This window comes from Notolabrus celidotus, chromosome 12 (genome assembly GCF_009762535.1).
Source record: "Notolabrus celidotus isolate fNotCel1 chromosome 12, fNotCel1.pri, whole genome shotgun sequence".
NCBI classification, from domain to species: domain Eukaryota; kingdom Metazoa; phylum Chordata; class Actinopteri; order Labriformes; family Labridae; genus Notolabrus; species Notolabrus celidotus.
Genome location: NC_048283.1, coordinates 15,898,030 through 15,914,744, shown reverse-complemented (window position 1 = coordinate 15,914,744; position 16,715 = coordinate 15,898,030). Strand labels below are relative to the sequence as shown.

At 40.1% G+C, this 16,715-nt stretch overlaps 1 protein-coding gene across 1 annotated transcript; it reads left to right on the top strand.

Annotated features, from left to right (window-relative positions):
* The first annotated feature begins 6,868 nt into the window (after nucleotides 1–6,868).
* On the top strand, nucleotides 6,869–12,470 carry slc50a1 (solute carrier family 50 member 1). The gene is made up of 6 exons (XM_034697853.1): nucleotides 6,869–7,127; nucleotides 7,361–7,438; nucleotides 7,511–7,634; nucleotides 7,728–7,889; nucleotides 11,283–11,402; nucleotides 11,522–12,470. The coding sequence occupies exons 1-6, from the start codon at nucleotides 7,012–7,014 to the stop codon at nucleotides 11,627–11,629; spliced, it is 708 nt and encodes a 235-aa protein (XP_034553744.1). The 5' UTR covers nucleotides 6,869–7,011; the 3' UTR covers nucleotides 11,630–12,470.
* Nucleotides 12,471–16,715: the final 4,245 nt, after the last annotated feature.

The following is a 16,715-nucleotide window of genomic DNA, read 5'->3' as shown; positions in this document are numbered from 1 at the left end:
GCAGATGTGATCCTTCTCACATTTTGTCAAACCTCAAACTCCCCAGAATCCTTTCACAGTTGTTTGTTTCCTTGTTAAACACACTTGTATTATTTTGTAAAATGTTTATATGTAAATTTGTAAATAGAGAAAACTATAAGAAACTGTTTTGAGATGTGAAAAACCTTTAGTGAAATAAAAAATGTGATGTCATGAAAAAAAACGTCTGTTTGGCTTTTATTAGCTCTTGTGAAATGTATTTTTGCACAAACCTCTTGATCTTGAAATCCCACTGACGTCACTGAGATTTTGATGGATGAGACCATATTTTTGCAAAGCTATCCGTCTCCTGTCCGATGAAATCTCTCCCGCACTCTCCACCCCACCCCCCCCCCCCCCCCCCGGGTCTTTCCCAACCTCTTCTCTCTCTCATCCCCTCGTCTCTGCCCTCTGTCTTTCATCCCCCTGGTGACTCTGCTCGGCCTGGCTTAGATTTCACAGCCTGAAAACCAAACACCAGAACCGAGAGGGGGACGATAAAGGAGGCCTACAAGCAAACTGACGACCGGGTGTGAAGGTGTCACTCTCGCCTCTTCTCTCACAGTCTTTCACTCCTTTTTCTCTCCCCCTTTATGCCCTTTCTTTTTACTGCCCTGTGCATCCTCTGTGGAGGGATAGCCGAACAACCTATGAGCTGACTGAAAACTGCTAAAAGTCACCGTTGCCTGTAAAACCACACATCACATACGTTCAAAACATGAACATAAAAATAAGCTGTTTGCTTTCCATCATCACGTCATGATTGAAATTCACTGCAGATGATCTCACCACCTCAGAAGTCATGTTGCAATGCAGCATCCATGTATGTAGGTTTGTAAGTGCAGGACAGGCTTAGCTGTAGCTGGCTGAGCAGAACAAACACGGCAGTATTCACCATAATGCTGGCCTGTTAGGGTGTAAAATGATGTCATACAATAATATGCAAACATTGACTAAACGCATGGTTCCAATCACAGTCTCAGGTCATTGATGTAGAGTAATTGGAGTACACAGAACCATCAGATAGATGCAGACTTCAGAGCAGATCGTCCTCTGCACTGTAGTGGGACAGAGGTAAAAAACAAAACAAAAATAAACACATACAGGAACTTTCATTTGGGATGATTAAAAAGTTGAATATGTAACAGTAATTATCTGCAAAATCTAGAATATATGTAGGTTGTTTGTCATTGGAATACATGTGGAATAAATTTAAAAGGAAAAATGGTATCTAGGTACCAAGTAGAGACAGAGATGGATAATTTTTGCATAACATTTAAAGAAATTCAAATTGCTTTACTTAGAAAACACTTTCACGCAGACAAGTGCATACACCGTAAAAATTTAATTGTTAAGCATCTTTATAGAAATGACATTAAAAAATAAAGACATAAAAAAGTTAAGTGAAAAAAAAATAAATGTCAAACCCATAGCGTGGACTGTAAAAACATGAAGTAGACAAAGGGAGAAAATTATACATCAAAGACTGTTGTTAAAGGTCAAGTCTGAGAGGTTTCTAGAGAGAGAAACGTTTCAGTGGAAAGAGCTTTTACTGTGATGAGAGGGTGGGAGGTAAGAATGAGAAAAATAAAGATAATGAGGACTTTTTAGTAAAGGTTAAATTCACCTGAACTTTGCGAAAATTGGAAAGTTGCAGAAGTTTAAAGTTTCTAGTTTACAACTAGAAGTATGAGTCCTCGTCTCTGTCTGTAAAATAGCTGCTGCAGCTTTTGCACATTGCCTTTTGTGAGGACACCTGTAGTTGACTGCTGGAGTATTGACAACACAATCATCCTCCTGCAAGTCGTAAACCAGTCGTCCCCTTCTTTTTTGGCTTTACTCACCTTCAAACAAAGCATTGCTCTGTTGTGGCTGCTGACAACCAAAGAGTGTGATTTTCCTTTTCATATTGTTTCATTTGAAGCATTGCAGGGGCCTGAAGGGCTATAAAGAAGTATGTTTCTTGGGTTTCTATCAGTTCCTTTACTCTCTTATTCCAAAGAAGAAGCATTCCAACAATTGATGGTGTGTTTCCATGAAGTGGTCTAGTTTGGATCAGTAAAGTTTAATAAGGTGAACCGTGATCTTGCTTGCGTTTCTGAAGTCAAGCAAACCCTCACTTGGTAGTTCGGGGTGTGAGCTGGATTGAGATAGTCGCTTTAGCCATGTAATAGCATGACATCATAGCACACAACATGGTGTAGCCTGTCAATTAAGAACACAACACAACAAACAGTAACAATGAAGGGCATCCAGCATATGTTTTGCTTTGTCTTTGCATATTTGTCACAAGTAGAAGGCAAGCTTCGTTTGAGAGAAGGATGCCAGCTGCAAGGAAAAATACAGCTATTTTGTGTTTGTCCCTTATTACCGCTTACACACAGAAAGTGATGTTCGTTTTACCAATCAGTGTGACTAGCTCCACCTTTTAGGGTGAGATAGGAAACCCATCAGAAGGGTGCCAAAGAAGTAGGTCAGTACGGATTGGTTATTTTGGTATCTTTCGCAACTTCTGACAGTGACAATCATTGTATACCGTATCATACCAAACCAAATCGCTTGTTGCAGACTCAGCTTATAGTATTTCCTTTCAATCAAAGTCCCAGATAATGACAAGTGTGGTCAAAACTACAAGAGATAAAATCATGACAAGAAATTAGAAGTAGATTGAGATTTAAGTCACAATTATTGCTTTTCATTTGGGTCTTCATCCAGTTTTGGACCTTGCAGAAAAACAGAGACATTTTCACTACCCCAAGATTTAGAACTAGACTGGAGTATCGACAACACAATCATCCTCCTGCAAGTCGTAAACCAGTCGTCCCCTTCTTTTTTGGCTTTACTCACCTTCAAACAAAGCATTGCTCTGTTGTGGCCACTGACAACCAAAGAGTGTGATTTTCCTTTTCATATTGTTTCATTTGAAGCATTTTAGGGCCCTGAAGGGCTATAAAAAAAGTATGTTTCTTGGGTTTCTATCAGTTCCTTTACTCAATTATTCCAAAGAAGAAGCATTCAAAAAATTGATGGTGTGTTTCCATGAAGTGGTCCAGTTTGGATCAGTAAAATTTAATAAGATGAACCGTTGTTACGGCTTGAGCAGAGGACCAGGACCCAAATGCAGAGTACAGAGAAAAAAAAAAGTATTAGGCAAAAAACCAAGGTTCAACTAAAGCGCCTTGCGGGTAAAAACAACTGAGAAAAAGTACAAAACTAGGAGTAACACAAAATCACCCAAAAAAGGGGGAAAAGGTTCTATCAAAAAACTCACAAACAAAAAACTAGGAATCAATCCTCTGGAAAACACTTGAGATAAGTACACAGAAAACTTGGCTTGAATCTCCTCAGGAGCAAGGCTACAACGGAACATGGAGCATGCGGCTAGAGGAAATAATCTGGCACTGGAGGAGTGTTTGGTGGCAGCTTAAGAAGCCAGTGCTGATGAGAAAATCAGGGACAGGTGTGCCTGATGAGCCTCACTCCTGAGGAGACCGGCCCCGCCCCTACCCATGCAACCTGCAGGCAGAGAGAGAGAGGGTAAGGGCAAATAACAAAAATCAGGACCATAACAACCGTGATCTTGCTTGCGTTTCTGAAGTCAAGCAAACCCTCACTTGGTAGTTCGGGGTGTGAGCTGGATTGAGATAGTCGCTTTAGCCATGTAATAGCATGACATCATAGCACACAACATGGTGTAGCCTGTCAATAAAGAACACAACACAACAAACAGTAACAATGAAGGGCATCCAGCATATGTTTTGCTTTGCCTTTGCATATTTGTCGCAAGTAGAAGGCAAGCTTTGTTTGAGAGAAGGATGCCAGCTGCAAGGAAAAATACAGCTATTTTGTGTTTGTCCCTTATTACCGCTTACACACAGAAAGTGATGTTTGTTTGACCAATCAGTGTGACTAGCTCCACCTTTTAGGGTGAGATAGGAAACCCATCAGAAGGGTGCCAAAGAAGTAGGTCAGTACGGATTGGTTATTTTGGTGTCTTTCGCAACTTCTGACAGTGACAATCATTGTATACCGTATCATACCAAACCAAATCGCTTGTTGCAGACTCAGCTTATAGTATTTCCTTTCAATCAAAGTCCCAGATAATGACAAGTGTGGTCAAAACTACAAGAGATAAAATTATGACAAGAAATTAGAAGTAGATTGAGATTTAAGTCACAATTATTGCTTTTCGTTTGGGTCTTCATCCAGTTTTGGACCTTGCAGAAAAACAGAGACATTTTCACTACCCCAAGATTTAGAACTAGACTGGAGTATCGACAACACAATCATCCTCCTGCAAGTCGTAAACCAGACGTCCCCTTCTTTTTTGGCTTTACTCACCTTCAAACAAAGCATTGCTCTGTTGTGGCCACTGACAACCAAAGAGTGTGATTTTTCCTTTTCATATTGTTTCATTTGAAGCATTTTAGGGTCCTGAAGGGCTATAAAAAAAGTATGTTTCTTGGGTTTCTATCAGTTCCTTTACTCAATTATTCCAAAGAAGAAGCATTCAAAAAATTGATGGTGTGTTTCCATGAAGTGGTCCAGTTTGGATCAGTATAAACTGGTATCAAATAGTTTAATGCCTTCTTGAAAAACAAAACAGGAAAGGTTGAAAACTGAGTCTCAAATATACTCAAAAACATTTCAGAAAACATGACAACATTACAGACAACACAACAACATTAAAGAAAACACAACAACATTTCACAAAACACAACAACATTAAAGAAAACAACATTTCACAAAATGGAAAAGGCAGTGACAACACTTCTTGTTTCTGATTGGACAAAACCCGAAAGCTCAACATAATTTCCTGTTTCTGTTACCACTACTCAGCTGAGTCCCTTCACAAATTCTAAACTGAGTTGGAAGGAATGGAAGAAGAGATGGAAATTATAAAGGACAAAGGATACACACGTTATGTAAACTTATACTTCTATAATGTAGCCTACATATTAGGACATCCTAGGTCTCAGAGTCAGGTATCAGACCTCAGATGAAAAAGCATCAGGTCTCACCTTACACCACCTTCTTGTGATGATTTTCCTGGACATCACGGCTTTTTGTCCTGCTCCTCTCTGCCTCATCAGGACATCAAAGGGAGTAACAAGACAAAATACTAAACACACAAGAACACAAAAAGGTAAGAAATAAAACACAGAACATGAATCACTGAAACAAAACACTGGGAAGACACAAGAACAACTATGAAAGGAACCCAGACATCAAAGTCAGGATATTGCAAAGAAAATACAAAACAAAAGTATCTCATAACACTCCCTGCCTCAACCTTCTACGTTCCCTACACTGGACATGAACCCAGAACCATCAGTCTGTAAACGAGCAGTCATATCCACAACACCACAGAGCTGCCTGACAGTGTAAACTTTTTTCTGCCTTTTCATTCCACCAATTTGTTGTAGTAGTATAAAAGCACAACATTTTGAGGAAAGTGTTTAATTCCATCTCACATTGGAAGCCTTAAGTGGGATCCATCAGATTGAAAGGTACCAGGCCCATCCTCAACACCACAGCGGTGCTTGGATGAGCTTTCTTTTAAGGTATTTCTTTCCAAAATTTAGATATTGTACTTCAAAAGCATAGTTTGAACTAAAGTGGGGAGAAAGTGTTAAATTTCCATCTCCCGTGACAGGGTCAGCACAAGGTTGAGGCAGGGAGTGGGGAAGGGAGGGAAGAAGGAGGAGGCATGAAGGAGCAGGACAAAAAGCCATGAAGTCCAGGAAAGTCACCACAAAAAGGTGAAAAAACTGATGAGAAAAGTGCAGGAGGACAAAACGGACCCCCGGGGTAAGGTGGTGTAAGGTGATGTAAATGAAGACTTCCACAGGAGAGCTTATCCAAGAAGCCCTTTGGTGTCGAAGATAGGCAACATGTTGTTAAATGTTGCTGTGTTTTCTGAAATATTGTGTTTTCTGTAATGTCGTAGTGTTTTGTGAAGTGTTGTTGTGTTTTGCCCTTCAGGTCCACCATACAATTATGCTGATATAGAATTTTTCATCTTGACTCTTTGTTTCATTAGGTTCTGCTCATTTCCACTCCCACTTCGTGGACTAGACAGGACAACAATTTCAATTCAATTCAATTAGATTTATTGGCATGAACAAAGACATGTGGTTGCCAAAGCACATAAGATTTAAACACATACATTACATATATATTCATTACATATTATATTCATTATATATATATTCATTACATATTTTATATGCATTAAAACAATGGTGTCAACCATACAGCATGTCTCAATGTCCTCACTCGATGCGGTATGCTCATAAAACCTTCACCTAAAATCAAATATTATGGGATGGTGCGTCCCTCAGGCTGTGACAGGCAGACACATATTTAGCAGCCAGAGGAGCTGCTGACCCTTCCCCCAGGAGAACAGACAGTTTCTCTTCTGGGGTTAATGTTGGGAAGTTTGTTACTATTTTAGTAATTTCCCTGTAGTGGGAATCTCTTAGTAAAGAGAACTTGCTACAGTGGAGGAGGAAGTGCATCTCTGTCTCTATGTCCCCTGTAGAGCAGTGAGCACATAGACGCTCCTCTCTGGGTAGCCAGGTCTGCCTGTGTCTCCCTGTCTCTACAGCTAGCTGGTGGTCACTCAGCCTGTATTTGGTCAGGAAGCGTCTTTGTTTTGTATCTCTGACACTGTCAGATATTCAGATCATTTATAATCACATAACAATTCATTCTAGGACAGGACAACATCCCTCTGACTATCCTCCATCACCCAGCTCCAAACTTTTTCAACGTAGTGACGTAGCACGCTGCATCTGCCAACGTTTCAACACCCTATTGGAGCAACTCAACCCACCCTTTTCACCCCACAGCCAATCAGCGCACAGGAACGCTGAGCACACAGATTGCAAACACGGAAATACAGTAAGGGAAGGAGGGCGTCACAGCGTACTTATATCTAATCTGTAACTCAATACAATTCAAGCATACTCGATTAAAAGCACAAGTTGCATGGAATTTACGAAACCGGGTGGTCTTCTAGATATTTCTTCCCAGTCTATGGATCCGTTGCAGTTTCTGTCATGGGCCTGCATCGTGTTTACAGTCGGGATGTTCTCGACTGGACTGTAAGTTACATTTCTCATCAATGCCTCACTTTTATCCTTTCTTCTTTATGTTTGTTTAAAGCATCTGCAGAAAATCTGAAAGAAATTAGTTGCATTTTGTGGATGTTCTTAATGTTCCATTTGATTGTCTGTCTCCATGTCAGCTGCAGTGAAGTCGTCTAGTCAAGGAATGCATGAACATATGGGACATTTATTTTTAACTTACACTTGAGCTTGTGTGTGTGTATTTCTAGGACCGACCTAAAGAAGATGCGAGAGTCCAAAAGTGCTGACAATATCCAGTTTCTACCTTTCCTCACTACGTGTCTTAAGTGAGTATTGTGTGGTTGTTATCCTTTCTTTGTGGTCCCTGTTTTCCTCTAATGCTTCTCTTGTTTCCATAGTAACTTGGGCTGGTTGTACTATGGTATTCTGAAGAAAGACCAAACGATCATCCTGGTCAACGTAATAGGAGCCCTGCTGCAGATCCTCTACATTGCCGTATACCTCTATTACACCAAACAGAAGGTAAGCTGATGTTGACTGCCTATATTTGATTAAGTTGTTTACACATCAGTCTTTCAGGATGTGCGTGTGTGTTTGTGTGTTTGTGCATTTCAGAGGCTGGTGATGTTCCAGACGTTGGTAGCAGGTGGGGTGCTGACCTGCGGTTGGTTCTACTTCACCATGTACCTTCCTGAAGGAGAAACTCGGCTCAGCCAGCTTGGTCTCACATGCAGCGTGGTCACCGTCAGCATGTACATGTCTCCACTCATAGACCTGGTACAGCTTGCATGCATGCACATCCTACAAACAGAACATACACAGAAAAATATAATCAATATGTAGATAATGTAAAGATAATTTGGTTTTATGTGTAAGGTTATATGGGCTAATCTACAACCCCAGTTCCCCAAATGTTGAAACTGAAAATTGTATTGTTTTGTGAAAAATATTTGCTCATTTTAAATTTGATGCCAGCAAAGCATTTGGGAGAGGAACAACAAACAGTGATAAAGTTGTGTAATGCAAAAAACAACACCTGGAGGAACCTCTCCCAACTAATGAGGTTACTTTGCTTTGAAGAGCGCCTCAAGAGGCGGAGTCTTTCAGAAGTAAAGATGGGAAGAGGTTCACCACTCTGTTAGAGGCTTGATGAAGAAATAGTTAAGCAGTTCTAGATGAATGTTCCAAAGTGTAAAATTGCAAAGACTTTGAGGGTTTTACTAAGTATGGTACGTGATCCGGAGAATCTTGAGAAATGTCCGTACAAAAGAGACAAGGCTGATTACTGATACTGGTTAGACTCAGGCAACACAGCATTAAAACAGACATGACTCTGTAGTGGATATCACTGCATGGTCTCAAAATAACTTCCAAAAACCAATGTCTGTGAACACAGTTTCATTGCTGCATCCACAAATGAAGGTTAAAACTGTACCATGCAAAGAGGAAACCGTATAAGCATCATCCAGAAATGTTAGTGACTTCTCTGGGCTCGAGCAATGTAAAGGTGAACTGAGGACTGAGAGAAACCATGTCCTCTGGTTTGACTAATCAACATTTGACATTCTTTTTGGAAATCATGGATGCCACATCCTCCACTTAATGGAGGAGAGGGAGATGTTATTAGCGCACAGTTCAAAAGCCAGCATCCCTGATGGTATAGAGATGCACAAGTGCCCATGGCATGGCTGGATTACACATTTTGGGAAGGCACCATAAATCCTAAATGGCATATACAGATTTTGAAGCAACATGTTCTGACATTCAGACAATTTCAGGGAAGACCTTGAATGACAGAGCAAGACACTGCCAAACTACATTTTACATGTTTTATAACGGCATGGCTCTGTAGTAGAAGAGTCTGGGTGCTAAACTGGACTGCCTGCAGCCCTGACTTGTCCCCTATTGAAAATTAAATATTTGGTGCATCATGACACAAGAAATATGTCAAAGGAAACCCACACTGTTAAGCAGCTGAAATCCTCATCAGGCAAGAATGGGACAACATTCCACTTTAAAAACTCCAGGAACTAGTCTCCTCATTTCCCAAACATTTACAGAATGTTGTTACAGAAGAGATGATTCAACTCAATGGTCCCAACTTTCTTGAACTGTGTTGCTGGCATCAAATCTAAAGCAAGCTTATATCTTTCATGAAACAACATTTCATTTTCAGTATTTGACATGTAGTCTTTGCACAGCTTTTTAACTCTTATTGAATTGGGGTTTTCTTACCGTTAAGGTAACATTTGTAACAAAAGATCTTCAAACTTATTATAAACTTTTTGATCCATTGATAACAAATACAAGTATAAAAGTGATTTAACCATTCTTAGTTGGCAGTTGTTACACGACCATGTTATATACTTGATTCTGATTGGTCAGTACTCTAAAGAGGTGGTATAATAACTTTGATATGGATGTGATCACAGACTATGAGAAAAAAAGTAATAATTTTAGTCTACCGAAATAATTAATACAAGTGGATGCTCAATGAAATGCATTTTATAACACTTCCGCATGGGCTTCATATTTTGAGACTGGAGGTTGCCGCTTGATTTCAACACACCTGTAACACGTCACATTGATAATTCAGAACAAGCAAAAGAAAGCCTCCTGAACGTTCTCATAATTTACTTTTAAAGGAGTTGTAGTTCACTTGATTTTTCATATTCCTATCCCCGTCTGTTGAGAGACATTAAGCATTGACTTCATTGAGTTATTATTCAGCTCAAAGAGTAAACAAAGGCTGTTTCTTTCCACCCATTAAAACGCAGTCAATGGCAGCTGATTGCATTTCCAAGTGCTGCATTAATACTTAGAGGTCCATTATCTCAAGAGTGCTGAAGTGTGTTGTTCATACTTTGGGGCACTCAGGATAAAAGAGACAATTATGCACCACAGGTTTATTAACGATTTAATGATTGAAGTTAATTTCACTTGTAAAAACAATGATTGTGCTTTACAGCCTCTCATTTCTAAGCATTGAAGGTATTTCATGCTCGCTCTATATTTGATAAAAAGCTCACCATATTCACTTAATTAAGTTAGTATAACTGTAAACAGAACATTAAGTCTTCTCAAGTAACCTTATGCTTCACTGACCAGACAGCATCTGTTCAGTTCAGCGTCTCCAGCGCCTCATGTCAGTGCTGCACGTGCAGATAACTGTTAATGGAAGAATGAATCCCAGCTCTTTTTATTTCCTTTGTTTCTTTGTGTCATCTTGTTGCTCTGTCTGCTATCCTGTTTGTCTCCTTCTCTCCATCTGCTTCACAGTTTGGACTGACCCCCAGTCTACAGTTTCCTGCCTTTCTTTCGCTCGTCTGTGTCTTCCTGTTATTCTCTGACTCATCCCCTCAGTTACATTCTGTTTCTTCCTTACAGTTTATGCATCGGTATGCTTGCACTCACCACTTTTATTCACACAGCACATTACATGAGTAACAGTCAAACTATTCTCATTATGCTGCTTTTACCTACTTGATGTAGGTATATTTTCAGTTCTGCAAACTTTATCTGCTATCTGTCCCCACATGAATCATTTAAAGATAATTAAACTAACCCATTAGCTGGTTTACAACATGTCTGATTGGCTGGCCTATCATATCAAAATTTCATTATTTTTACTGGTTCTGTTTTCAGCAAACTCTTAATTCATTATGAGGATTGAGTTGCTAGAAAAGACCAAAGCTGTGTCCCAATACACAAGCTGCAGCCTTCAAAGGACCCAGCCTTCATAGCCTTCCTAGAATGGTCAGGTCAAACTAAATAGAGATGGTTGGGTTTAGGTTTACAGAGGATTCCCTGTTTTCATCACCGTTCCAGCATTTATGCTAGTATCACATAGCGCTGCCCCTGTCGCCAAGAAACCACCATCATCAACAGTCCAAAGATAGTTTCAAGTTTTAGTGCATTTACAGCGAGCCGTTGAGTTGGAACCAGATACTTTTATAGTATACTATTGATCTGTAGTAAATGTAAAAACATGGATAAATTCGGATTTAAAGTCCATTCCTCCATCCATCCATCCACCCATCCATCCGATGGATGGATGAATGGGTGGATGGGTCGGGTTGAGTTGGGTCCAAGCAGAAATACCTTGACTGAGCTTTAAAGTGTTTTTTTTTTAGCTGATTGTTGCTGTTTGTTCTGTCGCCTCTGTTTTAGGTCGAGATAGTGCGTCGTGGGGATGTCCAGTGCTTATCCTTCCCTCTGACTGTAGCCACCTTCTTCACTTCAACCTCCTGGGTCCTGTACGGCCTCCAGCTGAACGACAACTATATTGTGGTAAAACATAGAGGACATGAGCCTGAATCAGATTTCAACAATGTTTCTTTATTGAAATACAAGCCCCCTTTCCGTCAAGCCTTCATGTCTTTTTTTTTTCCTGTTTGTGTTCATTTCAGGTGCCAAACACGCCTGGAATCTTCACCAGCCTCATCAGGTTTTATCTGTTTAGAAGATTTGCGTCTGTCAATCAAAGCTCACCTTCCTATAAGTCTATGCAGATGTAAGGATATAAAGTGGAGATGACAGACGTCAGAGGGCGGCAGCACAGCTCTCCAATCACTGCTCTGGTAGTTTTTGATTCAGACAGAGAGACAGAGTTTCATGGGAATAATTTAACACTATGGAAATGTTACATTAAGGGGAAACATATGAAACCCTTGATTGAGTTTACCATTTTTTTTTATCGTAGTTTATGTTAAAACAGTCTCCACTCCATGACCTTAAAGTGCCTTCTGTTTGAACATGTTAGCCATTAAAAATCAATGGCCAACATGTCAGCAGACTTGATTGTTTCACAGTTGTTGTTACTTGTGGATTGTGGCTGCTATTTTGATATCAATCATTCATAATTTCTCATGTCCCTGATGCTCATTTGCTGAGTAGTAAAGTATAGAGTCCCACATATTTCATATCATTCTAGTAGGGCAATGATTATATCTCTTGAGAAGCGGTACTTGTGTTTTTCACAATGCATATATAATAATGGGTCATATCAATTACAGTAAATAAATATAGCTCAGAATTGTTTTGCATATATTTTACGTGTATTTGATACAGAATATTTAAATTGGCTTATGTCCAATATCAAATATTGTCTACCTATATTGTTATCACTATTTTTATAAGCCCTTGTGTATGGAATTTAATAAAATTAGAAAAGAGATGAAAACCTTAATATTTGTTTACATAAAATAATGATTATTTTTCTGGTGGCTGGTTGTTTCATCATTGTCTGTAATAAAGTCATATAGTATACATTTTAAACAGCTTAGTGTGTGTAAGCTGGATAAGGATGTTGACTCTTTAAAGGTGCCGTGTAAATAAATTTTTACCTCAACTGTGAAAGACTTTTTTTTAATCTGAGCTATGGCTTTAAACATGGTAGACATAAGAGATCATTTTTAGCTTTTCCAAGAGTTGAAAGCTGACCTTTTGAAGTGAGAGTATTTGTGTCATACGAGTGGAAGTTTTGTTTTGGACGCAGTAATGAGCTTACATGCAGATGTGTGGAGATAAGTTGGTGTGTGTGTGTGGGTGTGTGTGTGGGTGTTTGATTAGGGTGGTTGTGCAAGAAGTATGGAGACAAAAGCTTGTTTGATGGTGCAGCAGTGTGAATGAGCTTGTTTGTGTGAGTATGTTGATACAGAGAGGGCAGTGGTGGGAAAGGCCACGCCAGAGGTTCTCATCCCATGTGTATATGTGTGTGTGTGTGCGTGTGTGTGTATTACATTGGCTTCTCTCCCTGAGCTCAAAGCGCCTGCCCCTGACAGAAAACACACAGACACAACACTGTATTGTGCTGGAATTGAGTGTTATGTAGAAAAGCTAAGCGAGGAGGACTTGAGGAGGGAGATAAATGGGCTACAGCTGAAATGGGGAACAAGAAAGACACAGGGACTTGCTGGAGAACAGGTGAAAAAGTTTAAGTGTAAATCTACAAAAGAAAGAGCTGGAAAATAGAGAAACTGGGACAAAATGGAAGAATTCAAGGGAGAGATTTAGATATGGCTAGTTCTTAATATGTTGTAGCACGACAAAAAATATAATAAACCATACATTCATGCTAGCAGCTAGCTGTAGGTACCTTACATCAGTTGTTCTCAAAGTGAGGTCCTGTGACCCCTGGGGGTCCGTGAAATAATTTGAATACGTTTCTAATAAATTATAAAATTGTGCTGTGTCATTAAAAACAGCATATACACCATTGTTATGATACCATTTAGTGGCTCGAAGGGATACGCCATTCTTGCTACTGTTAATTTTCTGAAAGCATTTAAGATCAATTACTTGAAAAGTATAAATGCTGTCATGTTGAGTCCACAAGGAATCAAATGACACTCTGTTTTAAAGTATAAAAGTGGTATTTACTTGATTCAAATTGAAGAGTTATCTGTTTATCACTATGGTACAGGTCTGAAGTATTTACATTGATAAGTTTTACAAGAGAAATAGTTCCAAGGGCAACTAAGAGTGCAAATGGTAGTAAGCGTGTGCTTTAGTGATGGGAAGTTCGAGTCTTTTCAGAGAGTCGGCTCTTTTGACTCGGCTCCCAAAGAAGAGCCGGCTCTTTCGACTCCCGAACGGCTCTTAATTAAGGATCTTTTGTAGCCGTATATTTTACCTTAACTTTGCAAACACTAATGGTTTGTGTGTTGAAAACCCTTTTAGGTACAGTGTTTTTATGAGAAGACTTATAATTGACCAATTTTGTGAATTTATTCTGTTACAAAACCATTCTTAATCTAACCCTAGGGTTAGGGTTAGGATTAGGGTTAGTGTTAGGATTAGGGTTAGTGTTAGGGTTAGTGTTAGGGTTAGGATTAGGATTAGGATTAGGATTAGGATAAGGGTTAGGGTTAGGGTTAGGATTAGGGTTAGTGTTAGGGTTAGTGTTAGGGTTAGGGTTAGGATTAGGATAAGGGTTAGGGTTAGGGTTAGGATAAGTGTTAGTGTTAGGGTTAGTGTTAGGGTTCGGATTAGGATTAGGATAAGGGTTAGGGTTAGGGTTAGGATTAGGGTTAGTGTTAGGGTTAGTGTTAGGATTAGGATTAGGATTAGGATAAGGGTTAGGGTTAGGGTTAGGGTTAGGATTAGGGTTAGGGTTAGGATTAGGATTAGGGTTAGGATTAGGGTTAGGGTTAGGGTTAGGGTTAGGATTAGGATTAGGGTTAGGGTTAGGATTAGGATTAGGGTTAGGATAAGGGTTAGGGTTAGGGTTAGGGTTAGGATTAGGATTAGGGTTAGGATTAGGGTTAGTGTTAGGGTTAGTGTTAGGGTTAGGATTAGGATTAGGATAAGGGTTAGGGTTAGGGTTAGGGTTAGGGTTAGGGTTAGGATTAGGGTTAGGGTTAGTATTAGGATTAGGGTTAGGATTAGGGTTAGGGTTAGGATTAGGATTAGGGTTAGGATTAGGATTAGGGTTAGGGTTAGGATTAAGGTTAGAATTAGGATTAGGGTTAGGGTTAGGATTAGGGTTAGGGTTAGTATTAGGATTAGGATTAGGATTAAGATTAGGGTTAGGGTTAGGATTAGGGTTTGGGCTAGAATTAGGGTTAGGGATAGAGGGCCAGAACTAAACTTAAACAAACAGAATCAAACTCAAGCAAACAGAACCAGAACCAGAACCAGAATCAGAACCGAACCAGAACCAAACTCAATCAAACCGAACCAAAACCAAACTCAATCAAACTGAACCAGAACCAAACTCAAGCAAACAAAACCCAACCGAACCAGAATCGAACCAAAACCGAACCAGAACCGAACCAGAACCGAACCGAACCAGAACCAGAACCGAACCAGAATCGAACCAGAACCAGAACCAAACTCAAGCAAACAGACCCAGAACCAAACTCAAGCAAACAGAACCAGAACCAAACTCAAGCAAACAGAACCAGAACCAAGTCAAGCAAACAGAACCGAACCAGAACCGAACCAGAACCGAACCAGAACCGAACCAGAACCAGAACCAGAACCGAACCAGAACCGAACCAGAACCAGAACCAGAACCGAACCAGACCCGAACCAGAACCGAACCAGAACCGAACTAGAACCAAAACCAAACTCAAGCAAACAGAACCAGAACCAAACTCAAGCAAACAGAGACAGAACCAGAACCGAACCAGAACCGAACTAGAAGCAAAACCAAACTCAAGCAAACAGAACCAGAACCAAACTCAAGCAAACAGAACCAGAACCAAACTCAAGCAAACAAAACCCAACCGAACCAGAACCGAACCAGAACTGAACCAGAACCGAGACAGAACCGAACCAGAAACGAACCAGAACCAGAACAAGAACAAAACTCAAGCAAAGAGACCCAGAACCAAACTCAAGCAAACAGAACCAGAACCAAGCTCAAGCAAACAGAACCAGAAACAACATAAGCAAACAGAACCTGAACCAGGACCAAACTCAAGCAAGCAGAACCAGAACCAACTCAAGCAAACAGAACCAGAACGATCTCAAGCAAACAGAACCAGAACCAAACTTTAATAACATTAATAATGTCCTCAGTTCAGGTAGGCAATGAGAAAAATCAGATGGCTCAGCTTGGATGGGCTGATTTTGATTTCTTCTCTCAGTGAGTCTTCTCGAGCCCTGTCTTCGAGAAGACTCTCACGGAAGGAACAGATGTAGCCACGATACACAGCCTCCCCTCCATCACCTGTATCCTATATCCTCACATCCCATCAAGATAAAGTTCTGCCGTGAGCAGAGCTGGGGCAGAGCACCGTCAGAGCTAAGCAGCGAAGGGAAAAAACTGGGAGCCGGCTCTCTCTCGATGCGAGCCGGCTCCTCTGATTCACTATATCATGACACATCACTAATGTGCTTAATCTGTCCTTGGAAAATTTTCCCACCTGTAAGGGGTCTCTGGCTCCAAAACACTGTTATTCAGTGTTCAGTTACATTGCCGTCATGGTGGCAATTAAACAGGTGTGAGGCGCTCTGCAAAAGTTCTCGCTGTGCTCTTGCTTCAGCACCAGCATCCTTTAGGTTATCACATTAAGCGTATTCAATTTATGGTTAATTTTGAGACAACATAGGGTTAGACTAACAACGTGAGACACCCTAAAAATTAGGTTACGTTAGCACAAAAAAAATGAATAAAATAAGATAAAATAATAGTTTAGGCTGAGAGGAATGTCCACGGCTTTTTATAGTTCAAACAACAGTTTTTGGGACGTTAGCACATCCTCATGATAACTTCCAGAAAACACAGAAGTCAGTAGATTATGTCATCTGGGAACCATGAATGTCTGTTTAATGTTTTTTTTTTATCATTATTGTCATTATTATTTTTTCCACCAAATCAAGAGATAAGAGACCTGACTTACCCTAACCCAAATCACACAAATAAGCAGGCTATAACCCTGGGGACCTTGAATGTGTACACATTGTCTTGGCAATCTTTTAATCAGTTGGTGAGATATCTCAGCCCAGGCTTTTATGCTTTACAGACAAACAGCCTGATATTCAATCCCTAGAGCCAGTGTAAGCGTGGCCGACAATGTAAGCAGGAGAGAGAACAGAAGGGTAGGATTTATCTAAAAAATGGTGAAACTTCAGACAACAAGGGAAATCTGTGGA